This window comes from Oncorhynchus nerka, linkage group LG22 (assembly GCF_034236695.1).
Source record: "Oncorhynchus nerka isolate Pitt River linkage group LG22, Oner_Uvic_2.0, whole genome shotgun sequence".
In the NCBI taxonomy this organism is placed as follows: Eukaryota; Metazoa; Chordata; class Actinopteri; order Salmoniformes; family Salmonidae; genus Oncorhynchus; species Oncorhynchus nerka.
This window is the reverse complement of record NC_088417.1, coordinates 74,466,909-74,490,735: the sequence shown is the minus strand read 5'-3', so window position 1 is coordinate 74,490,735 and position 23,827 is coordinate 74,466,909. Positions and strand designations below refer to the sequence as shown.

The 23,827-nt window shown below is 45.0% G+C and overlaps 1 protein-coding gene across 2 annotated transcripts; it reads left to right on the top strand.

Moving 5' to 3' along the window:
* The first annotated feature begins 368 nt into the window (after window positions 1–368).
* LOC115105719 (bromodomain and WD repeat-containing protein 3-like) lies at window positions 369–22,228 on the top strand. Of its 2 annotated transcripts, none has more exons than XM_029628039.2 (40): window positions 369–521; window positions 677–735; window positions 830–859; window positions 1,047–1,106; window positions 7,517–7,667; window positions 7,845–7,943; window positions 8,070–8,230; window positions 8,345–8,566; window positions 8,852–8,952; window positions 9,083–9,153; window positions 9,333–9,433; window positions 9,550–9,590; window positions 9,677–9,781; window positions 9,882–10,032; window positions 10,173–10,307; window positions 10,432–10,560; window positions 10,664–10,889; window positions 10,988–11,134; window positions 11,321–11,501; window positions 11,668–11,761; window positions 11,886–12,047; window positions 12,139–12,212; window positions 12,333–12,528; window positions 12,770–12,886; window positions 13,258–13,365; window positions 15,008–15,132; window positions 15,219–15,301; window positions 15,567–15,678; window positions 15,871–15,932; window positions 16,238–16,393; window positions 16,528–16,648; window positions 16,836–16,961; window positions 17,079–17,151; window positions 17,265–17,318; window positions 17,452–17,595; window positions 17,954–18,106; window positions 18,275–18,447; window positions 18,581–18,669; window positions 18,767–18,904; window positions 19,209–22,228. In XM_029628039.2, exons 1-40 carry the CDS (start codon window positions 488–490, stop codon window positions 19,946–19,948), a joined length of 5,304 nt encoding a protein of 1,767 aa, XP_029483899.1. In that variant the 5' UTR covers window positions 369–487; the 3' UTR covers window positions 19,949–22,228. The 2 variants fall into 2 exon arrangements, with proteins under 2 accessions (XP_029483899.1, XP_029483898.1); XM_029628038.2 differs by having other exon boundaries at window positions 18,767–18,919.
* The last annotated feature ends 1,599 nt before the right edge of the window (window positions 22,229–23,827 follow it).

The window sequence follows — 23,827 nt, the reverse complement described above, 5'->3', positions numbered from 1 at the left end:
GAAATCTCATCAGTAGAATATAATAGGCCTTACTTGTTTATTTATTTGAAATGACAATCTCAATACCCCAGAATATGCTCTACTCTCAGACAAATTAATTGAGGTCGATAAAAACAACTTTATCTACAAATATGTCCTCAATAAAAGGTCTCTGTCCTGGGCTCGATTTCCCAAATGCTTTTTAAGGATACATTAGTCTTTAGAACCATAACGATGAACTAAGCCTTCAGATGTTTTTGGGAAACCGGGCCTAGTACTAAATGACCCACTATATGGTATGAACTCCTCACCAAAACCAGGTGGTATGGCCACCAGGTGTCTCGTGCTGGAATTGCAAATGTTCTGTCATTGGTCGCGGGAGGGCGCTAACAAAGCTGTGAGATAGCTTGAGAAAGGAAAAGGCCAAACGCTGGGAAGCAATTCAAGTGGCTATTTTCCAAATACACCTAAACATTAGTGAATCAAATGTCGATGTTCTTATCAAGTGATGGCAGAAGAACAGTGTTCACAAATCGAAGCTGGTGAGTGTTACGGGTCTAGCTATTTCTCTCTTTAAAATATTAACGCAAACACAGTTTAGGTCTTGAGTCAGTTAGCCTAGCTATCTAGTAGTTAGCATAGCTGGCTAGCTTAGCAAGCTATTGAATGGCTTAATAATGCGCCTCTCTATTTTCAGAATTGTATTACCTCATTGCCAGATTTCTCCAGTCGGGACCGTGTAAAAAATCGGCACAGGTAGGAATGACAAGTTATATCAATAACTTTAACTACAATTGCTATCTATCTAAATATCTCAATGTGTGCTAAAGACTAGCAACTCTCTCCATAGATCCTGGTTGAGGAACTGGAAGAGTATGAGGTAAGCTGCGCCCGCTCTCGTCTATATTAGCTGGTTCTCAGGTCTCGTTTCCGCGATATTGGGGCGCTTTCTACTTTTATTGGTATTGTGTGCTTTGTTATTGATAGAGGCATGAACAATACGGCAACTATATTATTGTATTTATTGAGTTTTGATGCATTTATCTAACCGCGTGTCTTCCGTTTAGTTGATCCCGAAACGATGGAGTTGGGACGGCAAACAATACAAACGAAACTTCCAAGACTGGGTGAGTGTTATTATAATAAGTTCATAACCGGCTATCCAATCAATCGTGTAACTTTTGATTGCGAGAATACATTTGTATATCAATATTTTGTCGGCTTTCAAATGTTTTTGTTCAGTTGATGGATGATAGTTATTTTTAAACCATCTGTGCGTTTGAGTAAAAGCCGGCATTTGATTACTTCAAATTAATATTTGGTCAGGAATTATAGCGGTGTTGTGTGTGGGCAAAGAGGAGGGGTAAACAGAATGAGGCTGTACAAAGGCTTAGGAAACGTCCATCTTACCAGACAGCCAATGAAATAGCAGTTAAGGCGTCCCCATGCTTTCCACCCGAAACAGTTCTTGCATATATTATGACGACATTTTGTGACGTTTTAGTATCGGCAAGGGTTTTTTCGGCTGTTCGTGCACAGGACATATTTTTTTCTCGAGGCAAAACGAATGGTGCTACGAGGACAAAGTAGGTAATATTATGACGTCATGGATTTTTAGGTCGGAGCTCTAGAAAGATGGCATATTTCTTGACTTGGAATTCCGAGTTTGTTGACCGTACAAAACGATTTTCCCAGTCGGAGCTCGTTTTTTTCCGAGTACCCAGTTGTTTTGAATGCTCGGAAGTCGGAGTGTTCCGAGCTCCCAATTGTTTTGAACGCAGCAGAAGTTCGGTCAGAGAAATCTAGGCCCCTTTGTCAGAGATTGGTCAACATTGGGGATTATTCAATGAAGTGTTTGTCATTGAGTGAGAGAACTCGTTTTCATGTACGTTTTTTCACTTGAGAAGTACTCCACCAAACATCTTAGCTAGATGTAAAATTGCGCAACTAAGAGCTCTGCAAAAGATGAAAGACCGAGATGAAAGACCGATTTCTTGAGTTATTTTTGATTAATTAAGCCTATACTGGCTAAGGCATCTCATGATGAACAAACGGCACTATTGCAGTTTTTTTTATTTTCTAGCGAAGGTCTTTTAATATTTTAAGGGAGTATACACGGCACAAATCTTCACTTAGCACAGCCGAGTTCTGCTAGGCGCAAACCGAACCTAGTATGCAGAGCCTTTACTATTTGAGACAGCTGGGAGAAGGAAGGTGATTCAGATGGCTAACTGCAGTGTGTGTGTTTCCCAAATCAAATTGTATTTCACATGCCGAATACAACCGGGTTAGACCTTACAGTGAAATGCTTACTTACAAGCTCTTCACCAACAATGCAGTTTTACTAAACAAAAAGGAAGAGATGATGATGATAATAATAACAAATAATTAAAGAGCACTAGTAAAATAACAATAGTGGGGTTATATACAGGGGGTACCGGTGTTGAGGTAATATGTACATGTAGGTAGAGTTATTTAAGTGACTGCATAGATAATAATAGAGAGTGGGGGGTCAATGCAAATAGTCTGGGTAGCCATTTGATTAGATGTTCGGGAGTCTTATGGCTTGGGGGTAGAAGCTGTTTAGAAGCATCCTGGACCTAGACTTGGCGCTCTGGTACCGCTTGCTGTGTGGTAGCAGAGAGAACAGTCTATGACTAGGATGGCTGGAGTCTTTGATGCCTGGTACAGGGGTCCTGGATGGCAGGAAGCTTGTCCCCGGTGATGTACTGGGCCATACGCACTACCCTCTGTAGTGCCTTGCAGTCGGAGGCTGACCAATTTCCATACCAAGCAGTGATGCAACCCGTCAGGATGCTCTTAATGGTGCAGCTGTAGAACCTTTTGAGGATCTGAAGACCCATGCCAAATCTTTTCAGTCTCCTGAGGGGGAATAGGTTTTGTCGTGCCCTCTTCACGACTGTTTTGGTGTGCTTAGTGTGTTATTTTGTTGGTGATGTGGAAGCCAAGGAGCTTGAAGCTCTCAACCTGCTCCACTACAGCCACGTCGACTAGAATGGGGGCGTGCTCGGTCCTCCTTTTACTGTAGTCCACAATCATCTCCTTTGTCTTGATCACATTGAGGGAGAAGTTGTTGTCCTTGCACCACACGGTCAGGTCTCTGACCTCCTCCCTATAGGCTGTCTCATTGTTGTCCGGGATCAGGCCTACCACTGTTGTGTCATCAGCAAACTTAATGATGGTGTTGGAGTCATGCCTGGCTGTGCAGTCATGAGTGAACAGGGAGTACAGGAGGGGACTGAGCAAACCACTAATTCCTATGATTAATAGTGTTAAACAGTGTTAAATCACACTGAAAACAATATTTTTTTGTGAAAATATTTCATTTTGTCATTATAACAAGATTGGTAGCAACATTTGAAAATTGTGTGGAAATCAGTTAAAATCATATTGTCATTTGCTTCATAAACAACAAGTGTTGACTAATTGCTTACTTATGGGCCCTTCCCAACAACACAGAAATAATAACACTAGGAATAAATACACAATGAGTAGCGATAACTTGGCTATGTACTCAGTACCAGTACTGAGTCAATGTGCAGGGGTACGAGGTAATTGAGGTAGATACACTACTGCTCAGAAGTTTGGGGTCACTTAGAAATTTCTTTTTTTTTTAAAGAAAACACTTTTTTTAATCATTACAATAACATAAAATTATGTGCGAGCCCCCGGTGCACAACTGAGCAAGAGGACAAGTACATTAGTGTCTAGTTTGAGAAACAGACACCTCACTAGTCCTCAACTGGCAGCTTCAGTAAATAGTACCCGCAAAACACAAGTCTCAACATCAACAGTGAAGAGGTGACTCCGGGATGCTGGCCTTCTAGGCAGAGTTACTCTATCCAGTGTCTGTGTTCTTTTGCCCATCTTAATCTTTTCTTTTTATTGGCCAGTCTGAGATAGGTTTTTTTCTTTGCAATTGCCTAGAAGGCCAGCATCCCGGAGTTGCCTCTTCACTGTTGACATTGAGACGGGTGTTTTGCAGGGTACTATTTAATGAAGCTGCCAGTTAAGGACTTGTGAGGCATCTGTTTCTCAAACTAGACACTCTAATGCACTTGTCTTCTTGCTCAGTTGTGCAAATTCTAAAATGATAAACTTTGATTAGCTAACACAACGTGCCATTGGAACAGAGGAGTGATGGTTGCTGATAATGGGCCTCTGTACGCCTATGTAGATATTCCATTAAAAAATCTGCCGTTTCCAGCTACAATAGTCATTTACAACATTAATAATATCTACACTGTGTTTCTGATCTATTTTAATGGACAAATTGTGCTTTTCTTTAAAAAACAAGGACATTTCTAAGTGACCCCAAACTTTTGAACGGATGTGTATGTACGTATAGGTAGGAATAAAGTGACTAGGCAACAGGATAGATAAATAGTTGCAGCAGCGTATGTGATGAGTCAAAATAGTTAGTGCAAAAAAAGGTAATTGCAGATAACCAATAGCTACCTGGACTAACTATTGAACTTGGGAGTATGAGCTGTTCAGGGTCTTGTTGGTATCGGACTTGGTGCATCTGTACGCTTGCTGTGCGGTCGCAGATGGAACAGTCTATGACTAGAGTGGCTGACGTCTTTGACAATTTTTAGGGCCTTCTGACTGCCTGGTATAGAGCCACACAGTGGAGGTGTCGTAATACCTATAAAATATAGTGGTCAAACAGGGAAATTAGTTTTTCCCCAAAGGGAATTTTAGAAACACTTAAAATAAGGGCTATGTTTTGTGTAGGCTTACCCTTGCGTGACGTTTTGATAACCATGTAAATCTCTCAGACAAGGTGACTTGTATCAATATATTCAGATCTATTTTCTCTGATTCGAAAATGCTAATTAGCATCAAATTAGACATCATGCAAGACTACAAATTCCTGCAAGCTCCTGCACATGTCAATTTAAAACTTGCACAAGACAATGCACAGAATTGTCCATTTTAAATCATTTTTGCCAATTTATTATTACTACAGTTAGCTAACATTTGATAGTTAATCTAGAGATTCTTACCATTGCCTCGATTCTTCAGTTTAGTCCATATCATCATGGCATTTGTAGTTCTTTGATAGCCACATTAGCAGCTAATTTTTGGGGGGTAAATACAAGCAAATATATTGATAAATGTCACCTTCTCTTAGAGAGATTTACACGGTTATCAAAATGTCATGCCAGGGTAAGCCTACGCGAAACACAGGCCTTATTTTAAGTGTTTCTAAAATCGCCTATGGGAAAAATGAATGTTGGAAAAACGATTGGAACCATTTTCTTGTTTCTTTGGTGGGGTTTTAACGGCGGTTAGCATCCAATGTTAATGGTGCATTACCGCCACCAACTGGACGGGGTATTGAATAAGAAACAACAAAAAAAACACTGGGAAAAGGGCATCATACCAAAACACACGGCAACTTAGAAAACCCATCACACTTCTTCATTCACAGTCCACTCTTCCAGAATACATCCCTACACAGGCTCAGGGGTCTGTGATGGTGGTACATTCACCAACAGGATTTCTTGCACGGCCTTGGCTGTAAAATCACGAAGACTCCAAAAAACGTTCAGCGGCATTCACTATGATTCCAATTTTCTTAGACGACTTCTCTGCTTGTGCTGTACAGTTTATGACCATTGCAATAAATAATACAAAGTCCAACTTTTTTACATGTAGCATTTTACTATCCCTCGGTTGATGAGAAACCTTCACTGGTCAGGGTGGCTCTACTACCATTTCTTCTTCCCTGCCACTCCAATCTTCTTACCGTCTCCAGATAGGAGACACGCTGGACACTTCTTACCCATGCCACCTCATTCTCCTACACCCTAACAGGGCACTCTAGGAATTCGGGCGCATGTTCACCTCCACAGTTGCAGCATTTCCCTTCATCAGGCATACGATACTCTTCCCTTCTGCACACACTTGAACAAATCTAGGAGATTCTCTCTGAGTTCAACTTGCAGTTTGCCTCTGCCCAGAGTGAGTGCAAAGTGCGTTGCTATAACAACAATGGCCCTTTCTCAAATTTCTCAGACGCGCATTGCGAGATGGTACTTGAAGGAGAAAATTTGTTGAATAATTTGGTAAAATGCCAAAGAATGGGACATGTAGCTGCTCAGTGTTAAGGAAAGAAAATATGTGCCAAGTGTGGAGGGGCACATGATTATAGTGATTGGGGAAGCAATGTGAAGGTTAAGTGCTGTAATTGTGGAGGAGAACACAGTGCAGCATTTACTGAATGTCAGGTATAGAGCGCGGTATAGGATCAGATATAGATATAGGATCAGTCATGATGTATCATATGCAGAGGCCGTAAAACTGATGGGATGTTCCTGTAGTAAGTGGAGCTACTGTCGGTGAAGTTACTAGGGAATAATTTATTTATTTTATTTTCATGGTAGTTAGATCATGATTTATTGAACAATCCATCACACTAGGTGGCAGCATGCACTTAAACAATTATTTGCGGACCTCCATGATATCATAGAAGAATATTTTTTTATTGTACCTTTATTTAATTGTGGGGCAGCAGGTACCCTAGTGGTTAGAGCGTTGTACTAGTAACCGAAAGGTTGCAAGATCGAATCCCCGAGCTTACAAGGTAAAAATCTGTCATTCTGCCTCTGAACAAGGCACCCACTGTTCCTTGGTCGTCAATGAAAATAAGATTTTGTTCTTAACTGACTTGCCTAGTTAAATAAAGGTTAAAAAAAAACATTTTTGGCAAGACCGTTAAGAACAAATTCTTATTTACAATGACTGCCAAACCAGGACGACACTGGGCCAATTGTGCGCCACCCTATGGGACTCCCGATCACGGCCAGTAGTGATACAGCCTAGGATCGAACCCGGGTCTGTAGTGATGCCTTAGAATGCTGCGCCACTCAGGATCCCCTAAAAAGAATTTGGTACACTGTTTGGATTGAGCACATCTAAACGAAATATATATACTTGGTCATGGCGATTTATAAACGGATGGATATATTCTAGACAATATGCCCATACCATATGTTGGCTGATTTGACAATATCTAGGGCAGGCAATTGTTTTAAATGCTTTTTGATAGGGGATAACACACTATCTCCACTGACGGGAACCATGTAGCTATGGCGCGTTCCTACACAATTTCCTGATTTCACAGACAGACAACTTAAAGTTAAATCATGGGAATTGTTTTATTTTACTCACTGATAGGACATGGGTTTTCACCAAATGGACAGGAGTTTCATGATTTTTATTTCATGGGGTGGATTATCCCTTTAATACATGCAAACAACTGTTTAACTGTGTGTGGCATTTGTGCTTACGCTCCAATTTCACCCCTGCCCAGTGTCCGTTTTGGGCAGAACATAAAATCTAACTAAAGATGTATTTTGACATCTAGTTTGTAAATGTAAGGCATTTCAAATATTAAAGTGTCTAGGGATACGGTTACATTTTCCCTAATGTTGCTTTGATGACATTTTCCTACTGATTCCACTCACAAAGGTCTATATGATGACTGTTGTCTCTGATGTGTCCACAGGTGATCTTGAACCAGCACATCCCAGCAGACTACCTGCTGAGAGTATGCCAACAGATCGGTCCTCTCATAGACAAGGAGGCCCCACCTAGCGTCCCTGGAGTCCAGACCCTCCTGGGCTTGGGAAGGCAGTCTTTGCTTCGCACAGCTAAAAGTGAGCCCCCCCCCCCCCAATTCACTGTTTCTTTCTCTAGCCATCAAAGACCAAACAAAATAATGTCATCATCACTAATCGAGGTGCTTGATTACATGATTACACAGATGCGGAATACATGCCCCAGACTCCCAGGTCATACAGTCTGTAATGCTTTAGAACCATGTGTTCTGTTAGGTTGTACCCACACAGAATGGAGCGGAACTGCTGTTGCTGCGCTGCACCGGGGTCGCCCCCCAGAACCACCAGTCAGCTTTGGGAAGCCCCCCAGCATCGGTAAGCTGTGCTGTAAAAGAATATTCCTGAAACCTGTAAATTATTGGAAACACTACAGAGCAATACATATTTAATTGTAAATTCCTTTACCTCTGCCCAACTGACCTCTACCCTCTCGCTGTCTAGTGTCCATCATGGGTGCTCGTCAGGCTACTGGCACTGCCCGCTTCGGCCATGCCCTGCCGTCCTACACCTACCAGCATATGAAGATGCACAGGCGCATCCTGGGCCACCTGTCCTCTGTGTACTGTGTGGCCTTCGACCGCAGTGGCAGACGGATATTTACGGTAAGAGTCTGACAAAAGACGAGAAGATATACCAAAGACAGTTGTTGTCCGTTCCCTCTGAAGTGTGTCAGTCTCTATGCCGCCGGTGTCTCATCATGACCTCTCTCCTTCCAGGGTTCTGATGACTGTCTGGTGAAGATTTGGTCCACGGATGACGGCCGGCTGCTGTCCACCCTGCGTGGCCATGCGGCCGAGATCTCCGACATGGCAGTGAACTACGAGAACACGCTCATAGCCTCGGCCAGCTGTGACAAGGTCATCCGAGTGTGGTGCCTGCGCACCTGCGCTCCCATCACTGTGCTGCAGAGCCATGCAGCCTCCATCACCTCCATTCAGGTCAGGACAAGTAATAGGAACCTAGCTAGTTATACCCTTCATTATTCATTCATGTTAGGTTCACCTAACACCTTTTTTGCACTATTGGTTAGAGCCTGTAAGTAAGCATTTCACTAAGGTCTACACCTGTTGTATTTGGCGCACGTGACAAATAAACTTTGATTTGATTCATTTACCTTCTGTGATGTAAAATATCTTGCATGAGGTCTGTTTTTTTTTTTGCAATTTTGTGACCCTTTCGATTTGAGAAATATCAGTGTGTTTGACACCCCCTGTCCTCCTCAGTTTTGTCCGGCGGTAAAAGGACCGATGCGCTTCCTGGCCTCCACTGGCGCAGACGGCATGGTGTGTTTATGGCAATGGCACTCGCTCAGCATGAAGTTTGTGTAAGTGTTGGACAGTGGAGGTTGTCTGAGGCATCCAGGGAGGAATGACAAGGTGATGGTGTCTTTATTTTCAACAGATCCTTTTTGTGGCCTAAGTGACCCTAACCTGTGTTTTCTGTTTCCTCCTCAGTGACCGGCCAGTCAAGTTCATTGAGCGGTCAAGGCCTGGGGTCCAGATTTCCACCTCCTCCTTCAGCTGTGGTAGGTGGCCCCTAATAAACAACATGCTTTACATTATAATTCCTCATCACATTTTCACAGACTTTATGGAGTTATTTGCAAATGACTATTTGAACAACATGAGTCAAGGTAAAGTTTTCACAAAGCCACAGAACTAGATCAGTTTGTTTAATGTACTTACCTGTTGCTCTTTGAATCAGGTGGGATGTTCCTGGCCACGGGCGGTACTGATCATGTGATCAGGGTGTATTACCTCGGCTCTGAAACACCCATGAAGCTGTCTGAGTTGGATGCTCACATGGTAAGACAGAAGAGAAAAGAGAGCGGAGACAGAAGAATAAATAGCGCTATAGCACTTGTACTGTTCAGTTTGTTTCTCACTACTCCTTTTGTTAACTCCTACCTCTCTTCTTCCAGGACAAAGTTGTGGTGGTCCAGTTTTGTAACAACAGTAACAGGTTAGTGTGCACACTTGTCTCTTTACTTTGATAAAACTATTTTGATTTGTTGCTGTGTGGGCTCTAACTGCTGTGTCTGTCCCCAGCCTGAGGTTTGTGAGTGGCAGCCGGGACGGCACGGCTAGGATCTGGCATTACCAACAGCAGGAGTGGAAGAGCATTACTCTGGACATAGCCACCAGACTACCAGGGTAAGACAATGCTGTCTATAATTGTCTGTGCTGCTGCAAATGGGTGTATGGGTTTGTTTGTCTCGTTAGTAAGTGTACTTAACGTATGGCTGTGTCACAGGAGTGCTGTTGTGAATGGCGAGGACAAGACCAAGCTGGTGCCGACGATGGTGGCCTGGGACCGCGGTGACCGCACGGTCGTCACAGCGGTCTCTAATTACCTGCTCAAAGTGTGGAGCTCTACCACGGGCCAGCTGCTGCATGTGCTGTCTGTGAGTAGATGTCTCCATCTCCCGTTGGTCTCCTCTGCAACCGGCTGGAGACCTCTGGCTCTGTAGAAAGCCATAGAACCGTCTGGTCTCTTCAGTGAGTGTGACCTGTTGGGACTGAATGTGTTGTGTTCCTCCTTCAGGGTCATGATGATGAGGTGTTTGTCTTGGAGGCCCACCCATTTGACCGCCGCATCATGCTGTCTGCTGGTCACGATGGCAACATCTACATGTGGGACCTCGCCAAGGGAGCAAAGATCCGCAACTTCTTCAACATGGTGAGAGCCTGACTGCTGTTCCAGTTAGCAAAGGATCTTCATATGTACTACACGGTGACCGTGTTGGTGGCGTACCAGTGTTTTCACCCTGGCCGACATTCACACAAGCCTTCCTCTGTCTCAGATTGAGGGCCAAGGCCACGGTGCAGCGTTTGACTGTAAGTTCTCAGCTGATGGACAGCACTTTGCCTGCACTGACTCCCATGGCCACCTGCTCATCTTTGGCTTTGGCTGCAGCAGACCCTATGAGAAGGTGAGTGTCTGGCCTTTACACATGGCTCATTTGAACATAGATATGTTAATTCCATGTCATCTAATTGCTTGTAAAGAGAATAACAAATCCCCATCTCCTCCAGATTCCTGACCAGATGTTCTTCCACACTGACTTCCGGCCCCTGATCCGGGACGCCAATAACTTTGTCCTGGACGAGCAAACCCAGCAGGCGCCCCACCTCATGCCCCCTCCCTTCTTGGTGGACGTGGACGGTAACCCCCACCCCACCCACTACCAGCGCCTGGTGCCCGGCAGGGAGAGCTGCAAGGAGGAACATCTGGTGCCCCAGCTGGGCTACATGGCCAATGGTAAACCTCCTTATCAACGCTTTCAACAATGTTTCTTTACCTGGCTCTGGGATCAAAATGTGGGTAATGTTGGGAATTGTAACTTCTCTGTTGCTTAGGTGATGGTGAGGTGGTGGAGCAGGTGATTGGCCAGCTAACAGCAGATGAGGGTCAGGGAGAAAGCCCATTGGATGTCCTGATCAGACAGTTGCAAAACCAGCCGGAAGAGAGGCGGGACCAAGAGAGAGAGCCTGAAGGAGAGGGGGGTACGTTCCACAGTTTCATATAACACACTGTATGGAATGACCCTCATACAGTGTGTGCATATTGGATTTCAATGTTGTAGTCATTAATTAAATATTCGCTACACTCGCATTAACATCTGCTAACCATGTGTATGTGACAAATACATTTGATTTGATATGTGTAACTCTGTTTTTCCTCATTTGAAGCTGGTGAGAGACCAGAGGTAGTGGGATCGCCCCCTAACGTGGGCCTGAGGAGGAGTGGTCAGGTGGAGGGGGTGCGTCAGATGCACCACAACGCCCCTCGCAGTCAGATGGCCACAGAGAGGGACCTGCTGGCCTGGAGTAGGAGGGTTGTGGTCAACGAAGTCCAGCAAGGGGTCCTCCGGTGAGGCTGACTGACCAGACAGACAGAGCCTACCTTAGATGGCCTTGAACCTTGTGTTCTAACCAGTCCTGCCCATCTTCTTCATTTTGAGCCTTGGACCATTTGTAAGATTGGTGCTGAGGTAGATATCCCCCAGTGGCTGACTAAAGCTGTTTGCGTTGTGTAGGGTGATGGAAGAGACCAGACGGGCCAAAGGTGAGGTGGAGTGTTCCATCTACAACACAGAGAGGAGGAGGAAGCCTGTACCCAGTTCTCCTAAGGTGACTACACTACTGTCCCACAGCTCTCTATTTCTTTCAGGACAAATGTGTGCCCCTTTGTTGAATTCTACCAATTGCTTTACTTTCTTTTCTATCATTCAACAACGACTTCTCCCCCCTGTAGACTGAGCAGCAGGCTCCCTGCAAGCGCTCCCTGCGGCGGACCCAGAGGAAGAAGAAGCAGACCAGACCTCCACCAGCGTACCAGACCCGCTCAGCAGGAGAACGTCGTGTGAACAGGGATAGGATCTCTGACAGCCAGATGGACTCGGACAGCGATGGAGAGGTGGGGAGATTGTAGTCTGTTGTTCTTGAAGTAGCAGAGGACTCGCGTTGTCACGTCAGTGGAGGTCTAATTATGTTTCTGTGTGGAGCAGGCAGAGGAGCAGGCAGAAGCCAGCGACGCTTCCTCTGATGGGGAAACGCAGTGGCAGAGTGACAGCAGTTCCAGGTAAATGCCTGCCATCTCCTGAAAAGTCAGTATACTGCAGGAACATAGGTATCCATTCATTACTCTACCTTATGTCTTTGATTACAAAATACACATTTTGATACCACTTCTCTCCCTCAGTGTCTCCTCCAGTGACTACTCTGATTGGACAGCTGATGCGGGGATCAACCTCCAGCCCCCCAAGCGGACCAGCAGAAGGCAGGTCCGACCGCCCGGTGGCTCCAGCAGTTCAGAGGAGGCCGAGGGCCAGGGAGAGGAGGCCGGAAGGAAGCAGGCGGAGGAGAAGAAGAAGAAGCCCAAGCAGACCAAACAGAAGGTGTGCTCACGGAACGTACAGTAGAAACATGGGAATGTCAGGAAATGGCACAGCCAACTTGCTGCTTGGAAATGGCATATTATTATTGATCTTGTCTATGTTCTCAGTTACTGTCTGTACGGAGTGTAGAGCCTTTGACTTTGTTTGACTTTGATGTGCTGAGGTCTCGTGACTGAGGGCAAGTTCCCTTAAGAGTGTGTGTGTTATTTCAGACCGTTTAACCCCCTGTCTCTGTGCTCAGAAACCTAGCTCGTCTCTGTCTCTGGCTGGGTGTGATGCGGAGGAATGGCTGCCCCCCTCCTGGATCATGGAGACCATTCCCCGCCGCTCTCCTTTTGTGCCACAGATGGGTGACGAGGTAAGGAACCCTACTGCCTTACGGGCCTTAGGTCCAACAGAGTACACCAGAAACCTTGGGACTATAAGGTTCTATCAGCAAAAAAGATGATTCTGTTATAATTGGCTTGAAAGTTCTAAACCCTCATTGCTTTGAATGCTGTCATAAATGTTTATATTGTATTCTTTTGAACTTAACAACATGAGTAGGTAGAGAACATTGAACAGAACAAGGCTGTGTCAGTAACAGATTTTTGACAAAAAATGCTGATAGTCACAAGCTCTCGAATTGAGCTAAATCTGTACCTAATTGAATACAATAGTGCAAGGTTTGCGTCATAGTTAATAGACACGTGGCCTGTGTGGTGAGCCTCTCCACCTGTTCCTCTTCAGCTGATGTACTTCAGGCAGGGCCACCAGGCCTACGTCAGGGCAGTGCACAGGGCCAAGGCCTACAGTATCAATCCTCAGAAACAGCCCTGGAACAAGCTCAACCTCAGGGTAAGACTAACACTGCTTCCTTTATGTCTACCACATACAGTTGAAGTCAGAAGTTTACATACACTTAGGTTGGAGTCAACTTGTTTTTCAACCACTCAACAAATTTCTTGTTAACAAACTATAGTTTTGGCAAGTCGGTTAGGACATCTACTTTGCATGACACACATCATTTTTCCAGCAATTGTTTTCAGACAGATTATTTCACTTATAATTCACTTTATCACAATTCCAGTGGGTCAGACGTTTACATACACTAAGTTGACTGTGCCTTTTTAAACTGCTTTGAAAATTCCAGAAAATTATGTCATGGCTTTAGAAGCTTCTGAAAGGCTAATTTTACATAATTTGAGTCAATTGGGGGTGTACCTGTGGATGTATTTAAAGGCCTACCTTCAAACTAAGTGGGGGAAATCTGGTTCTTCCTTGGGAGCAATTTCCAAATGCCTGAAGGTACCATGTTCATCAGTGCAAACAATAGTACGCAAGTATAAACAGGCAGCCGTCATACCGCTCAGAAAGGAGACGCTTTCTGTCTCCTAGAAAATAACGTACTTTGGTGCGAAAAGTGCAAATCAATTCCAGAACCACAGCAAAGGACTATGTGAAGATGCTGCAGGAAACGGGTACAAAAGTATCTATATCCACAGTAAAACGAGTCCTATATTGACATTACCTGAAAGTCCGCTCAGCAAGGAAGAAGCCACTGCTCTAAAACTGCCATTAAAAAAACAGACTACGGCTTGCTGCTGCACATGGGGACAAAGATCATAGTTTTTGGAGAAATGTCCTCTGGTCTGATGAAACAAAAATACAACTGTTTGGTCATAATGACCATCGTTATGTTTGGAGGAAAAAGGGGGAAGCTTGCAAGCTGAAGAACACCATCCCAACCGTGAAGCATGGGGGTGGCAGTATCATGTTGTGGGAGTGCTTTGCTGCAGGAGGGACTGGTGCACTTCACAAAATAGATGGCAGGATAATTATGTGGATATATTGAAGTGACATCTCAAGACATCAGTTAAAGCTTGGTCGCAAATGGGTCTTCCAAATGGACAATGACCCCAAGCATACTTCCAAAGTTGTGGCAAAATGGCCACTCCAATACCTTGACTTTGTCCTTAAGCCATCACAAAGCCCTGACCTGAATCGTAGAAAATTTGTGGGAAGAACTGAAAAGGCGTGTGTGAGCAAGGAGGCCTACAAACCTGACTCAGATACACCAGCTCTGTCAGGAGGAATGGGCCAAAATTCACCCAACTTATTGTGGGGATCTTGTGGAAGGCTACCCAAAACATTTGACCCAAGTTAAACTATTTAAAGGCAGTGCTACCAAATACTAATTGAGTGTTTGTAAACTTCTGACCCACTGGAAATGTGATGAAATAAATAAAAGCTGAAATAAATAATTCACTCCACTATTATTCTGACATTTCACATTCTTAAAATAAAGTGGTGATCCTAACTGACAGAAGACATGTCATTTTTTAAATGTCAGGAACTGTGGAAAAACTGAGTTGAAATGTATTTGGCTAAGGTGCATGTGAACATCCAACTTCAACTGTATGTTTTTTTATGTATTACATATCCTTTGTGAGGCCTCTCTCTTATTTCAATATATTTTGTTTGTTTTCTCGTCATTCAGGACCAGGAGTCTGTGAAGGTGGTTGGCATTAAGTATGAGGTGGGCCCTCCCACCCTCTGTTGCCTAAAACTGGCCTTCCTGCACCCCATCTCAGGCAAAATGACCAATGAGTCATTCTCCTTAAAGTGAGTCATCCATCTTTATTCTCTTGTTTGAAAAGAATATGGTAATATCCAACAATAAGTGGCAATGACTTTCCTTGTTCTCTCAGGTACCATGACATGCCGGATGTCATTGATTTCCTGGTGCTCCAGCAGTTCTATGACGAAGCTAAAGAGCACAACTGGCAGACTGGTTAGTGTTGCTTCACTCTAACAGGCTTATGTACATGGTGGTTAGAGGCTAGCAGAGTATCGGTCCAGCTCCCTCGCTTACATGTTCCACCTCCTCTCTACTTTGTGCCATATAAGCAGTGTGGTGCGCTCTCCCACATACATTTCTGTTCTGTGGGATGTACCTTTACAGTTCATACTCCCATACATCTGTGCTCTGTACGTATGATGATTCACGGACCAGCTGTTGTCATGTACTGAAACGAGCAATGTTTTATCCCGGCTAGGTGTGCGCTTCCGGAGTATCATCGATGACGCCTGGTGGTTTGGCTCGGTGGAGGACCAACAGCCACTCCAGGCAGAGTACCCAGACAGCCTGTTCCAGTGCTACGCTGTCAAGTGAGTCAATGTGTACCCCGCACTCAACAGGTCTGATTAACACGTCTGACACTAGATTTAAGCTTACAGTCTGGAGTGGTACATCCCAGTGTGACCCTCAAAAGTTCATACTGTAGCTTACACTCAATAGGAATGCATAAAATATAAATGTCTTATGATACTGAATGCTGAGGTGTGGTTTCTCTTGACTAGGTGGGATAATAGCGAGAGGGAGAAGATGAGCCCTTGGGACATGGAGCCCATTTCTGATGAAGGTTATTATCACTGCTTCTATCAATGGCTCCTCACCCATCTCAGGTCATCTACTGGAATAATGCAGTTTGTTTTCAGTCAGTTTACACATTCAAGTGTCTTCCTTGCTAGCTCATTCAACATAACACATGCAGTCTCTATCTATATCAGGTTATTGATAGTGAGACTGAGCTGCCAGCCAATGAGCTGATGTTGTCTCTGACTGGTGTGTTTTAACCCAATGAGCTGATGTTGTCTCTGACTGGTGTGTTTTAACCAACGAGCTGATTAATGGTTTCTGACTGGTGTGCTGCGTTCCCTCCCCCAGCGGAGTTGCCAGAAGAGGTTGGTGACGGGGTGGTGGTGACAGAGGAGGAGGTGAAGGCTCGCCTCTACAGCCCCCAGGAGGGGGAGTGGGGGGCTCACTCACGGGACGAGGACTGCCAGAGGGTCATCTTTGGCATCAACGATCTGCTTACACTGGGTAGGTCACTGCTACCACACAGGAACAGCTTTCATGCTAGGAATTCTGCGTTAAATAGATTGTAACTGGAAGTGAACTTGCATATGGATTGGTATTGCCTGATGAGTGTGATGGGCTGTATATTTTGTATGTAGACCTGGCCAAGGCGTTTGCTTCACCTGTGGACCTGCGGGACTACCCCCTCTACTGCACTGTGGTGGCCTACCCCACTGACCTCAGCACCATCCACAGACGGCTGGAGAACCGCTTCTACAGGTCAGCACTGACCTCTCCACACTCGCACTGTAGTCATCCCTCAAAACAATTGTAATTGTCGCTAATATTCCATTTATCCTTGCTGCCCCGTTGTACCTCTGTGTTGGGACTTTGGTATGTGCCCGTTTGGGGAGATCAGTGACTCTCACTCAACTTATCCCCCCCCCCGGGTGTTCCTCTCTCCTAGGAGGATCTCGGCTCTGATGTGGGAGGTGCGCTACATCGAGCACAACGCCCGCACTTTCAATGAGCCCCAGAGCCCCATCGTGGCAGCAGCCAAGGTGGTGACTGATGTGCTCCTCCGCTACATCGGGTAGGGCACCCCTGACATCGTACTAAAATGAAGGGTGTAGATTTCCACAATGTGAAATCTACTTAAATAACTTGGTTTTGACTGCAAATATGACAAGTTGTTGTGTGGTTTTGTCAGGGATCAGAGCTGCACAGACATCTTAGATCTGTGCCACAAGGTGAAGACTGAGCTGAGCAGTGGAGAGGATGAGGTGAGACATGGAGAAGTCCATGTACACCCCAAAGGAGTTCATAGTGATATTTAAATGGTATTGGTGGTCTATTAAACTGTACTAAGAGTACTTGTCTCTCTGTTGGTGTGCAGACTGCTGAGGTGGACGTGGACTCTGACACTCCAGGGACATCCACAGGACAACAGGTAAGGGAGGGTTTAATCTCAAACATGGAATATGCATTGTTTTTGCTATGACTGTGATTCCTCCTCCCTGTTGTCTTTCTGCCTCCTGTTTTTATTTACCTAACCGGAAACCTTCCCTCTCTCCCACTTTCAGCGGGCCAATCCCAGTCCTAAAAAGCGTGGGGTTGTGTTAGACGTGCGTGCGTGGCGGGGCCAATGTCGGGAGCTGTTGCGGCGTATGATGGACGGCCCTGACTCTGAGCCCTTCAGACTGCCTGTGGACCTCTTCACCTACCCAGTAAGGCTTGTTATTATAGTCACTGCCACTCCCACAGAGACATGATAACATCCCCTTACAGGATGAGTGCCTTAGGATCTGAGTGCTTTACAATCTGGCTCATTTAGTCCCGTAACAAGATCAAACCTGCTCCTGGTCTAAAAAGCAATGGCGATTCTTCTTTGAAAATACTTTTCATTTTAGGATTCGGTTTAAACTGTTTCTGGGAAACCAGCCCACTGTGTCATTTCAATCAGAGAAGCTGATAGTCTTATTAGTCTGACTGTAGTGGTTCAGAAGTATTACAAACTATCTGTCCTCAATTCTCAGTTGTGGTTTCAGACGTCCTAAAAACTACCCTCTCTCCCTCCTCTCCCAGGACTATCGAGACATCATAGACACTCCCATGGACCTGGGGACTGTTACAGAGGCGCTGGTCGTCGGAAACTACGAGAACCCCATGGAGTTTGCCAAAGACGTCCGTCTCATTTTCAGCAACTCCAAAGCATATACACCTAACAAGAAGTCACAGGTTAGTCTACTCATTCTGACAATTTTTGGGGTTTCACCTCGACTCACGTTGGTTGAGCACTCCCCACTTCTTTCCAAGTTTCAGGGGGGTGCAGTGGGTCTTATAACCCCTGACCCTTATGTGTTCTGTGAGAGAATGGGGTTTTGATCTTCATTGTTTTATCTTCAGATCTACACCATGACCCTGAGCCAATCAGCCTTCTTTGAGAGACAAATCATCTCCATCATCTCCGACTACAAGTCTGCAGTCCAGAACCAGCGGAGGAGGAGTCGCCAGAGTGTCAGCTACAGGAAGAGGCTGAACAGTGGAGGCAGCTCCCCTCCCACCAGTCGACCCTCCAGGTACTGGCCTGGCTGGAATGCCTCTCTACAACTTTAACCCTTACCACTGTAATAAACACACCTGTTATTTACCACTCCTTGTAGGATCTATTTAGATTTCACCTCAAACACTATATTGATGTCTTCTCTCTAGTCCTAAAGGGAAGCACAAGTCGGGGAAGAAAGCAACACCCAAAAAATCCCAACCCTCATCTAAGAGCCTGTCTCGCAGGCCATCTCAGGGTAAGTCTTGTCGTGTATGTTTGTGTCTGTGGCGGTATGTGTGAAATGTTTGAGGCGATGGGAGGTTGGGTGATAACGTGAGGTGCTGCTATTGCAGCGTCGGAGTCGAGCAGCGTGGTGGTGGAAGAGGACAGCCAGCCCTCGTCCTCCTCCAGCTCCGGGACAGGCAGCCACATTGGGGGCCCAGGGGCCGACCGTGTCACCCGCAGTCGGACCACACCCATCAAGAACTCGGGTATTACTACACAGGGTAACCAACACCAAAAGGCAGTGGATAAATAGTCCTTCATAGAGATGTTTTACCACGCCATCAAGACAAATGTCTTTAGTTAGTTTCCCAACTACTTGAATGTTTGAAGTCAACCTGGTTAAAACGCAGCAGTTAATGGTGTTATTGCTATGTTTTTCAATGCTACCAAAATCACACAATCAGAAAGGGTTATCATGTAAGCCTACTTGGTAGCTGTTGCTGGAGGCTACTTTAGTCAGTGTTGCTGTGATCTGTTTAACAGGGAGACGATCTATGTTTGTCTCTCCAGAGCGTAACAGACCTCTCACCAATGGTGCCAGACAGAGCCACCGGCGAAGAGTGCTGCAGGAGGGGGAGGAGTCTGGAGGATCCAAAAGCTCCTCTTCATCGTCATCTTCCTCATCATTGTCCTCATCAGACAGTGATTCAGACAGTGAGTCGGAGGTTGGGAAGTTCGTGGAGGGAGGAGATCACGACTACAGCAAAGCTCCCTGCTTAAAGACCCGCCACAAAGCCATGGGCAAGATGGACGTTTCTGGGAAGAGGAGGCGGAAAGAAGAACAGGAGGCGGAGGAGGCTCCAGAGAGAGCCAAGAGAGCACGAGTCCAGGCAGAGGATGAGGAGGAGGAGAAGGATGAAGAAGATGACGACGAACAAGATGAAGACAATGAGGAGGAGGAGGAGGAAGAAGAGGAGGAGGAGCCACAGCCGCAACCGCAGAGAGAGGAGGAGGATGACGAGGAGGAGCCTGAGGAGGAAGAGGAGCCTGAGGAAAAGGAGGAATCGGAGGACGACTCTGAGCAGGGTGAGGGTGGGACAGAGGGCGGTCAGAAAAGCAGTAGCCGCAGTAAGTCTGGTCAGGTGAACACCCGGAACCAGGGCCGCAGGACGGTGTTGTACAACGACGAGTCAGATGAAGAGTCGGGGACCACAGAGGACCCCCTCAACCTAGGCATGTCCCGCTCAGGACGGGTACGTCGCATGACCGAAAAGGCCCGTGTCAGCCACCTCATGGGCTGGAACCACTGACAAACACAGCCCCCTCAAACTTCCTCAAACTGGGCTTTCTAACCCCAACCAACCACCATCTACCTTACCCACCAGGCGTGATACTGAGACTGGACTCTGTTCAATTGACTAAATTAATACTTCAGGGATTTCTTTTTTTAATGATTTTTGCATAATTTTGCTTTGTGTAGGAGACTGTTTACGACTCTACTGGCAGTGGTGCTCCTGATAATCTTGCCAAGGAACCTCCCTCCCTGGTCTTCAGGGTTACTCATCAACATGGACCTGGTCAAACTCTCTTCCACCTAACTTACTGCTCTCCTGGGCCTTAAAGACTCCTTACTCCTCTTCTATCAACTCCTCTCATCTGCTTTTCCTCTGCCATCTGTCTACTTGCCCTTGCATTCTCCCTTCTTCCTGGTCGTACTACTACAAAGTTTCAGAGATGCCAAAAACCGGTGCTCATGTTATATCTCAAGGAGACTGTACGGTCTGTTTTTCTCTACCACCTGGGTGACAGAAAGTGATATTCCCTCTACTCTGTTTGTGTCCTGTCTGAACAGTACATCTCTCCCTAAATGACCCTCTTCCACATGACCCCCTCTGTGTCGGGTTGTCTGATTTGACGCTAACCCTGTCACTATTCTTCATCCTCCCAAATCCTCACCCTTCTCATTGAGAGGTCAACTCTGGTGTGCTCATTCACTGCATAAATGTCCCCTTTCAGGTGTCCAGGCTAGGTCATAGAGGCAAGGTGATTCTGCGGGTTTTAGTTCAAGACTATCTTCGCGTAGGAACTGATTGATTCTAATTAGTTGAGGTGGTGACTTCCTACATCATTAATTATGTCTCGTTATAAAATGCTGCATGCCTACAGTAGACTGTTCCGCCATTGAATCAGAGACAGATGTATCTCCTTAGTTAACTCCTGGGCCACTGAATGTTTTTCATGCTATATTCCCCCTAGTCCCTATCTGTTCTGTAGAATTTGTATATTTGCACATACAATAGTTTTATAGAGGCTTGGCCATGTCCTCATCCTGTGGCATGTGGTTGTTAGGGTTGATTGATGTCTAGTGTGCTAGTAACATGAAGGAGTGTGGGTAATTGGAAAGGAGAAATGCAAAGCTGTTGTATAAGGATTGGAACCATTGTTCTATTTCTGTTAGTCAGAATATACTTTTATGGATCAAATGAACACATTAGTTTATAATTTCCAGGGCACTGTCCTTCAAACCAGTCATTGGTTCAAACACCAATGTGAATCATGGTACTTTTTGGGAGATGTTCGCCCATAACCACCACTCACTTCCACCTTAGTGCTGAGAAGGGCATTTTTTACTACAGAAATTTGTATTTTTTTCACTGTATTATACACTTTGCAATTCTTTCTTAGCTAATACTAATGATGGTGAAATATTTGCATATTTATCTATTGTGTGGCAGCTGAATTTGAGAAGGCTTTTGTTGGGCTGAGCATCCATTGCACCTCTGATTTCCTCTTAATTGGACAACCAGAAAAGCTACAAAGAGCGAAGGCCTTTTTTTTTCATGCAGTTTTAAAGAACAAAGGACTTTATTTGTGTGTACAAATCACAGATACATTTTGCCTGTAATATTCACACCTTTGTATACAAATACATCTGATCAAGTTGTTGTGAGCATTACTGATCAGACGGTTGTGTTTGCTGGCTTGAAGGTCGGAGCGACGGGTCTGCCTTAGGAACAGACCGCATGGCTACAGACAGGCAGGTTCTCTTCTCCTTTCCTTCCACTTCCTAACATAAGGTGGTGTGTGTGTGTGTGTGTGTGTGTGTGTGTCAGTGTCATACAGTTCCATGACTTCACCCAATGCTCCCAGGATCCCCCCAGCTCCTCTGCCCCATGATTCCCCTACTACACTCTGGTTTAGTGGCTCTGAACTCTCATGTGTCATGTGGTGGTCCATGCTATTGCTAGTCATGTTGCCACACGAGAGAAGGAGATGGGACTCTGGGAAGTCAATTCATTAAGCAAGGTTTTGGTTAGTCAATCGCCAGCCAGCAGTAACTCTGTCTGCAAACTCTTTGTGGGTGTAGAGTTTGAAAAGACCTCAATTGTGCCAATAGATAGGCCTAAATACCTACTCAATATTTTGGGAATGTGCTCTCTTCATATAATAGATGGTAACTGGACTGGCCTCCTAGTCGTTTCTGAGTTCAATGATGACATTCTAGGTGTAATAAGTGTTTATTTTTTCCCCCTACAAAATGTTGTTTTTTTTCTAAAAAATAAAGGAGCAACAGATTTTCTCCAAACTTGGCACCCCTGGTATTTCGGTTTAATTCAGTCACATTCTATAAACACAAACATGTTTTTACCATGATTTACATGTTCTGTCACTTCTCATGGAAAGACGGGACTGTGAATTCTCATTTCCTCTAGCTAAGTGTTCCAGCCATTTTCTCCTGTACCTCCATATTTGCTTTCCTAAACCCCTTGCTGTCAACATGCTATCATTTGAGTTATCACGACATTGTTTGCACATCCTGCCAGTCAACACACTTGGTACAAACTGAGCTGCCACTCTTCTCCAGGCCCTGTAAATTTGACTATAGCCACTCTTGTCTGGCTGTTTCAAACCTATCCTGGGCTTGGTGAGTCATCTCTGGCTGCCCCTTCAAAGAGCAATGATGAGTCACAAAGATGCACCATATCTCTGCAGTGATGTCAATCCTACCTGTCCCTGACCACACCACTTTCCCCTCTGAGTGGCCTACTCTACCTTGGAGAAGTAGTAGCAACAGTCTAGGCATTGGATAGGGTATGGGATCTAGGAGGAGAGTGGAAAAATGTGGTGGTATGGTTGGTTTGTTTGCAGCCAGTTAGCCTTGTGATAGAGGTGACTCAGCTAGCTGGGCTATGGACAACCAATCTAGCTAATGCACTGGAGATTGGAAAGGTGAGTCAGATTGCCAGCTAGCAACCATACTTAGTGCTCCTCTGCTGCATGTTGCTCCAGCACTCCCGGAGAGACTGCACTGCAGTGATGTTGAGTTTCTGGATGGAAGCAGGCAAATTGATCAATTTGGATTATAAAAACCAAGTGTGTTACTTCCCCTCGAATGTTGAAGTCACCTCAGCTTTGCACGTGTCTGAAAACCGTGATAATTACGTTCAGCATCAACCAGACACTTTTCTCCAGGGAAAATAGTATCAGCATCCCTGTTTGGAGGCTGAATGCAAGAAATCTGAGGGGGCTATTTAAGTGCGTAAGGTTTATTGTCAAAATGACCATACAAATTCAGCAAATTTTGAATATGAATACAGAGATCATGAAAATACCAGATTACTGCAGTTACATTTACATTAGACTTTCCTCAATATTGAATTGGTTAATCACAAATACATCCGCTACATCTATAGTTCACTAATCAACAATAAGGTTGCGTACGTTTACGTTGTGCTTCAGTTTCATTTGCCTCACTGCCATGACTGTGCTGAAAATACATGTTGTAGATCTTTTACAGTACCTCTTGTTTATCTTATACAATGAAATGCCACACGCTGGGAAATAACAATTGAGAGTGAATCTACATTTGCTGCAAGTGTCATTGTCGCACATGGTCAACTTATAACTATCTGTAAACTACCACATAAGAGAAATTGAGGGGTGATGGTTTAAACCACTTTGGAATCTCATCTTAATGACCCTGATTTTTGCCCTGATAAATTACCTTTGTCATTCATTAGACACTAAAACATTCACCAAGGATGCAATCAGACATTGTTAACACCCAGATAACAAATCAATATGTACTCCACATTTTCCTAATACCTAAGCACAGCTTATGTCATATCAAGATTTGTGATTACAATACAATATTAAAGTATGATCACTTCAAGAAAGTTAATTCACTT

Excerpts from the sequence above, each read along its gene's own strand:
- LOC115105719 (XM_029628038.2), top strand. The coding sequence starts at position 488 with ATGGCAGAAGAACAGTGTTCACAAATCGAAGCTG. Across the intron at positions 10,308-10,431 it reads TCCGCAACTTCTTCAACATG|ATTGAGGGCCAAGGCCACGG; the intron begins GTGAGAGCCTGA and ends CCTCTGTCTCAG. Across the intron at positions 15,133-15,218 it reads AATGAGTCATTCTCCTTAAA|GTACCATGACATGCCGGATG; the intron begins GTGAGTCATCCA and ends TTGTTCTCTCAG.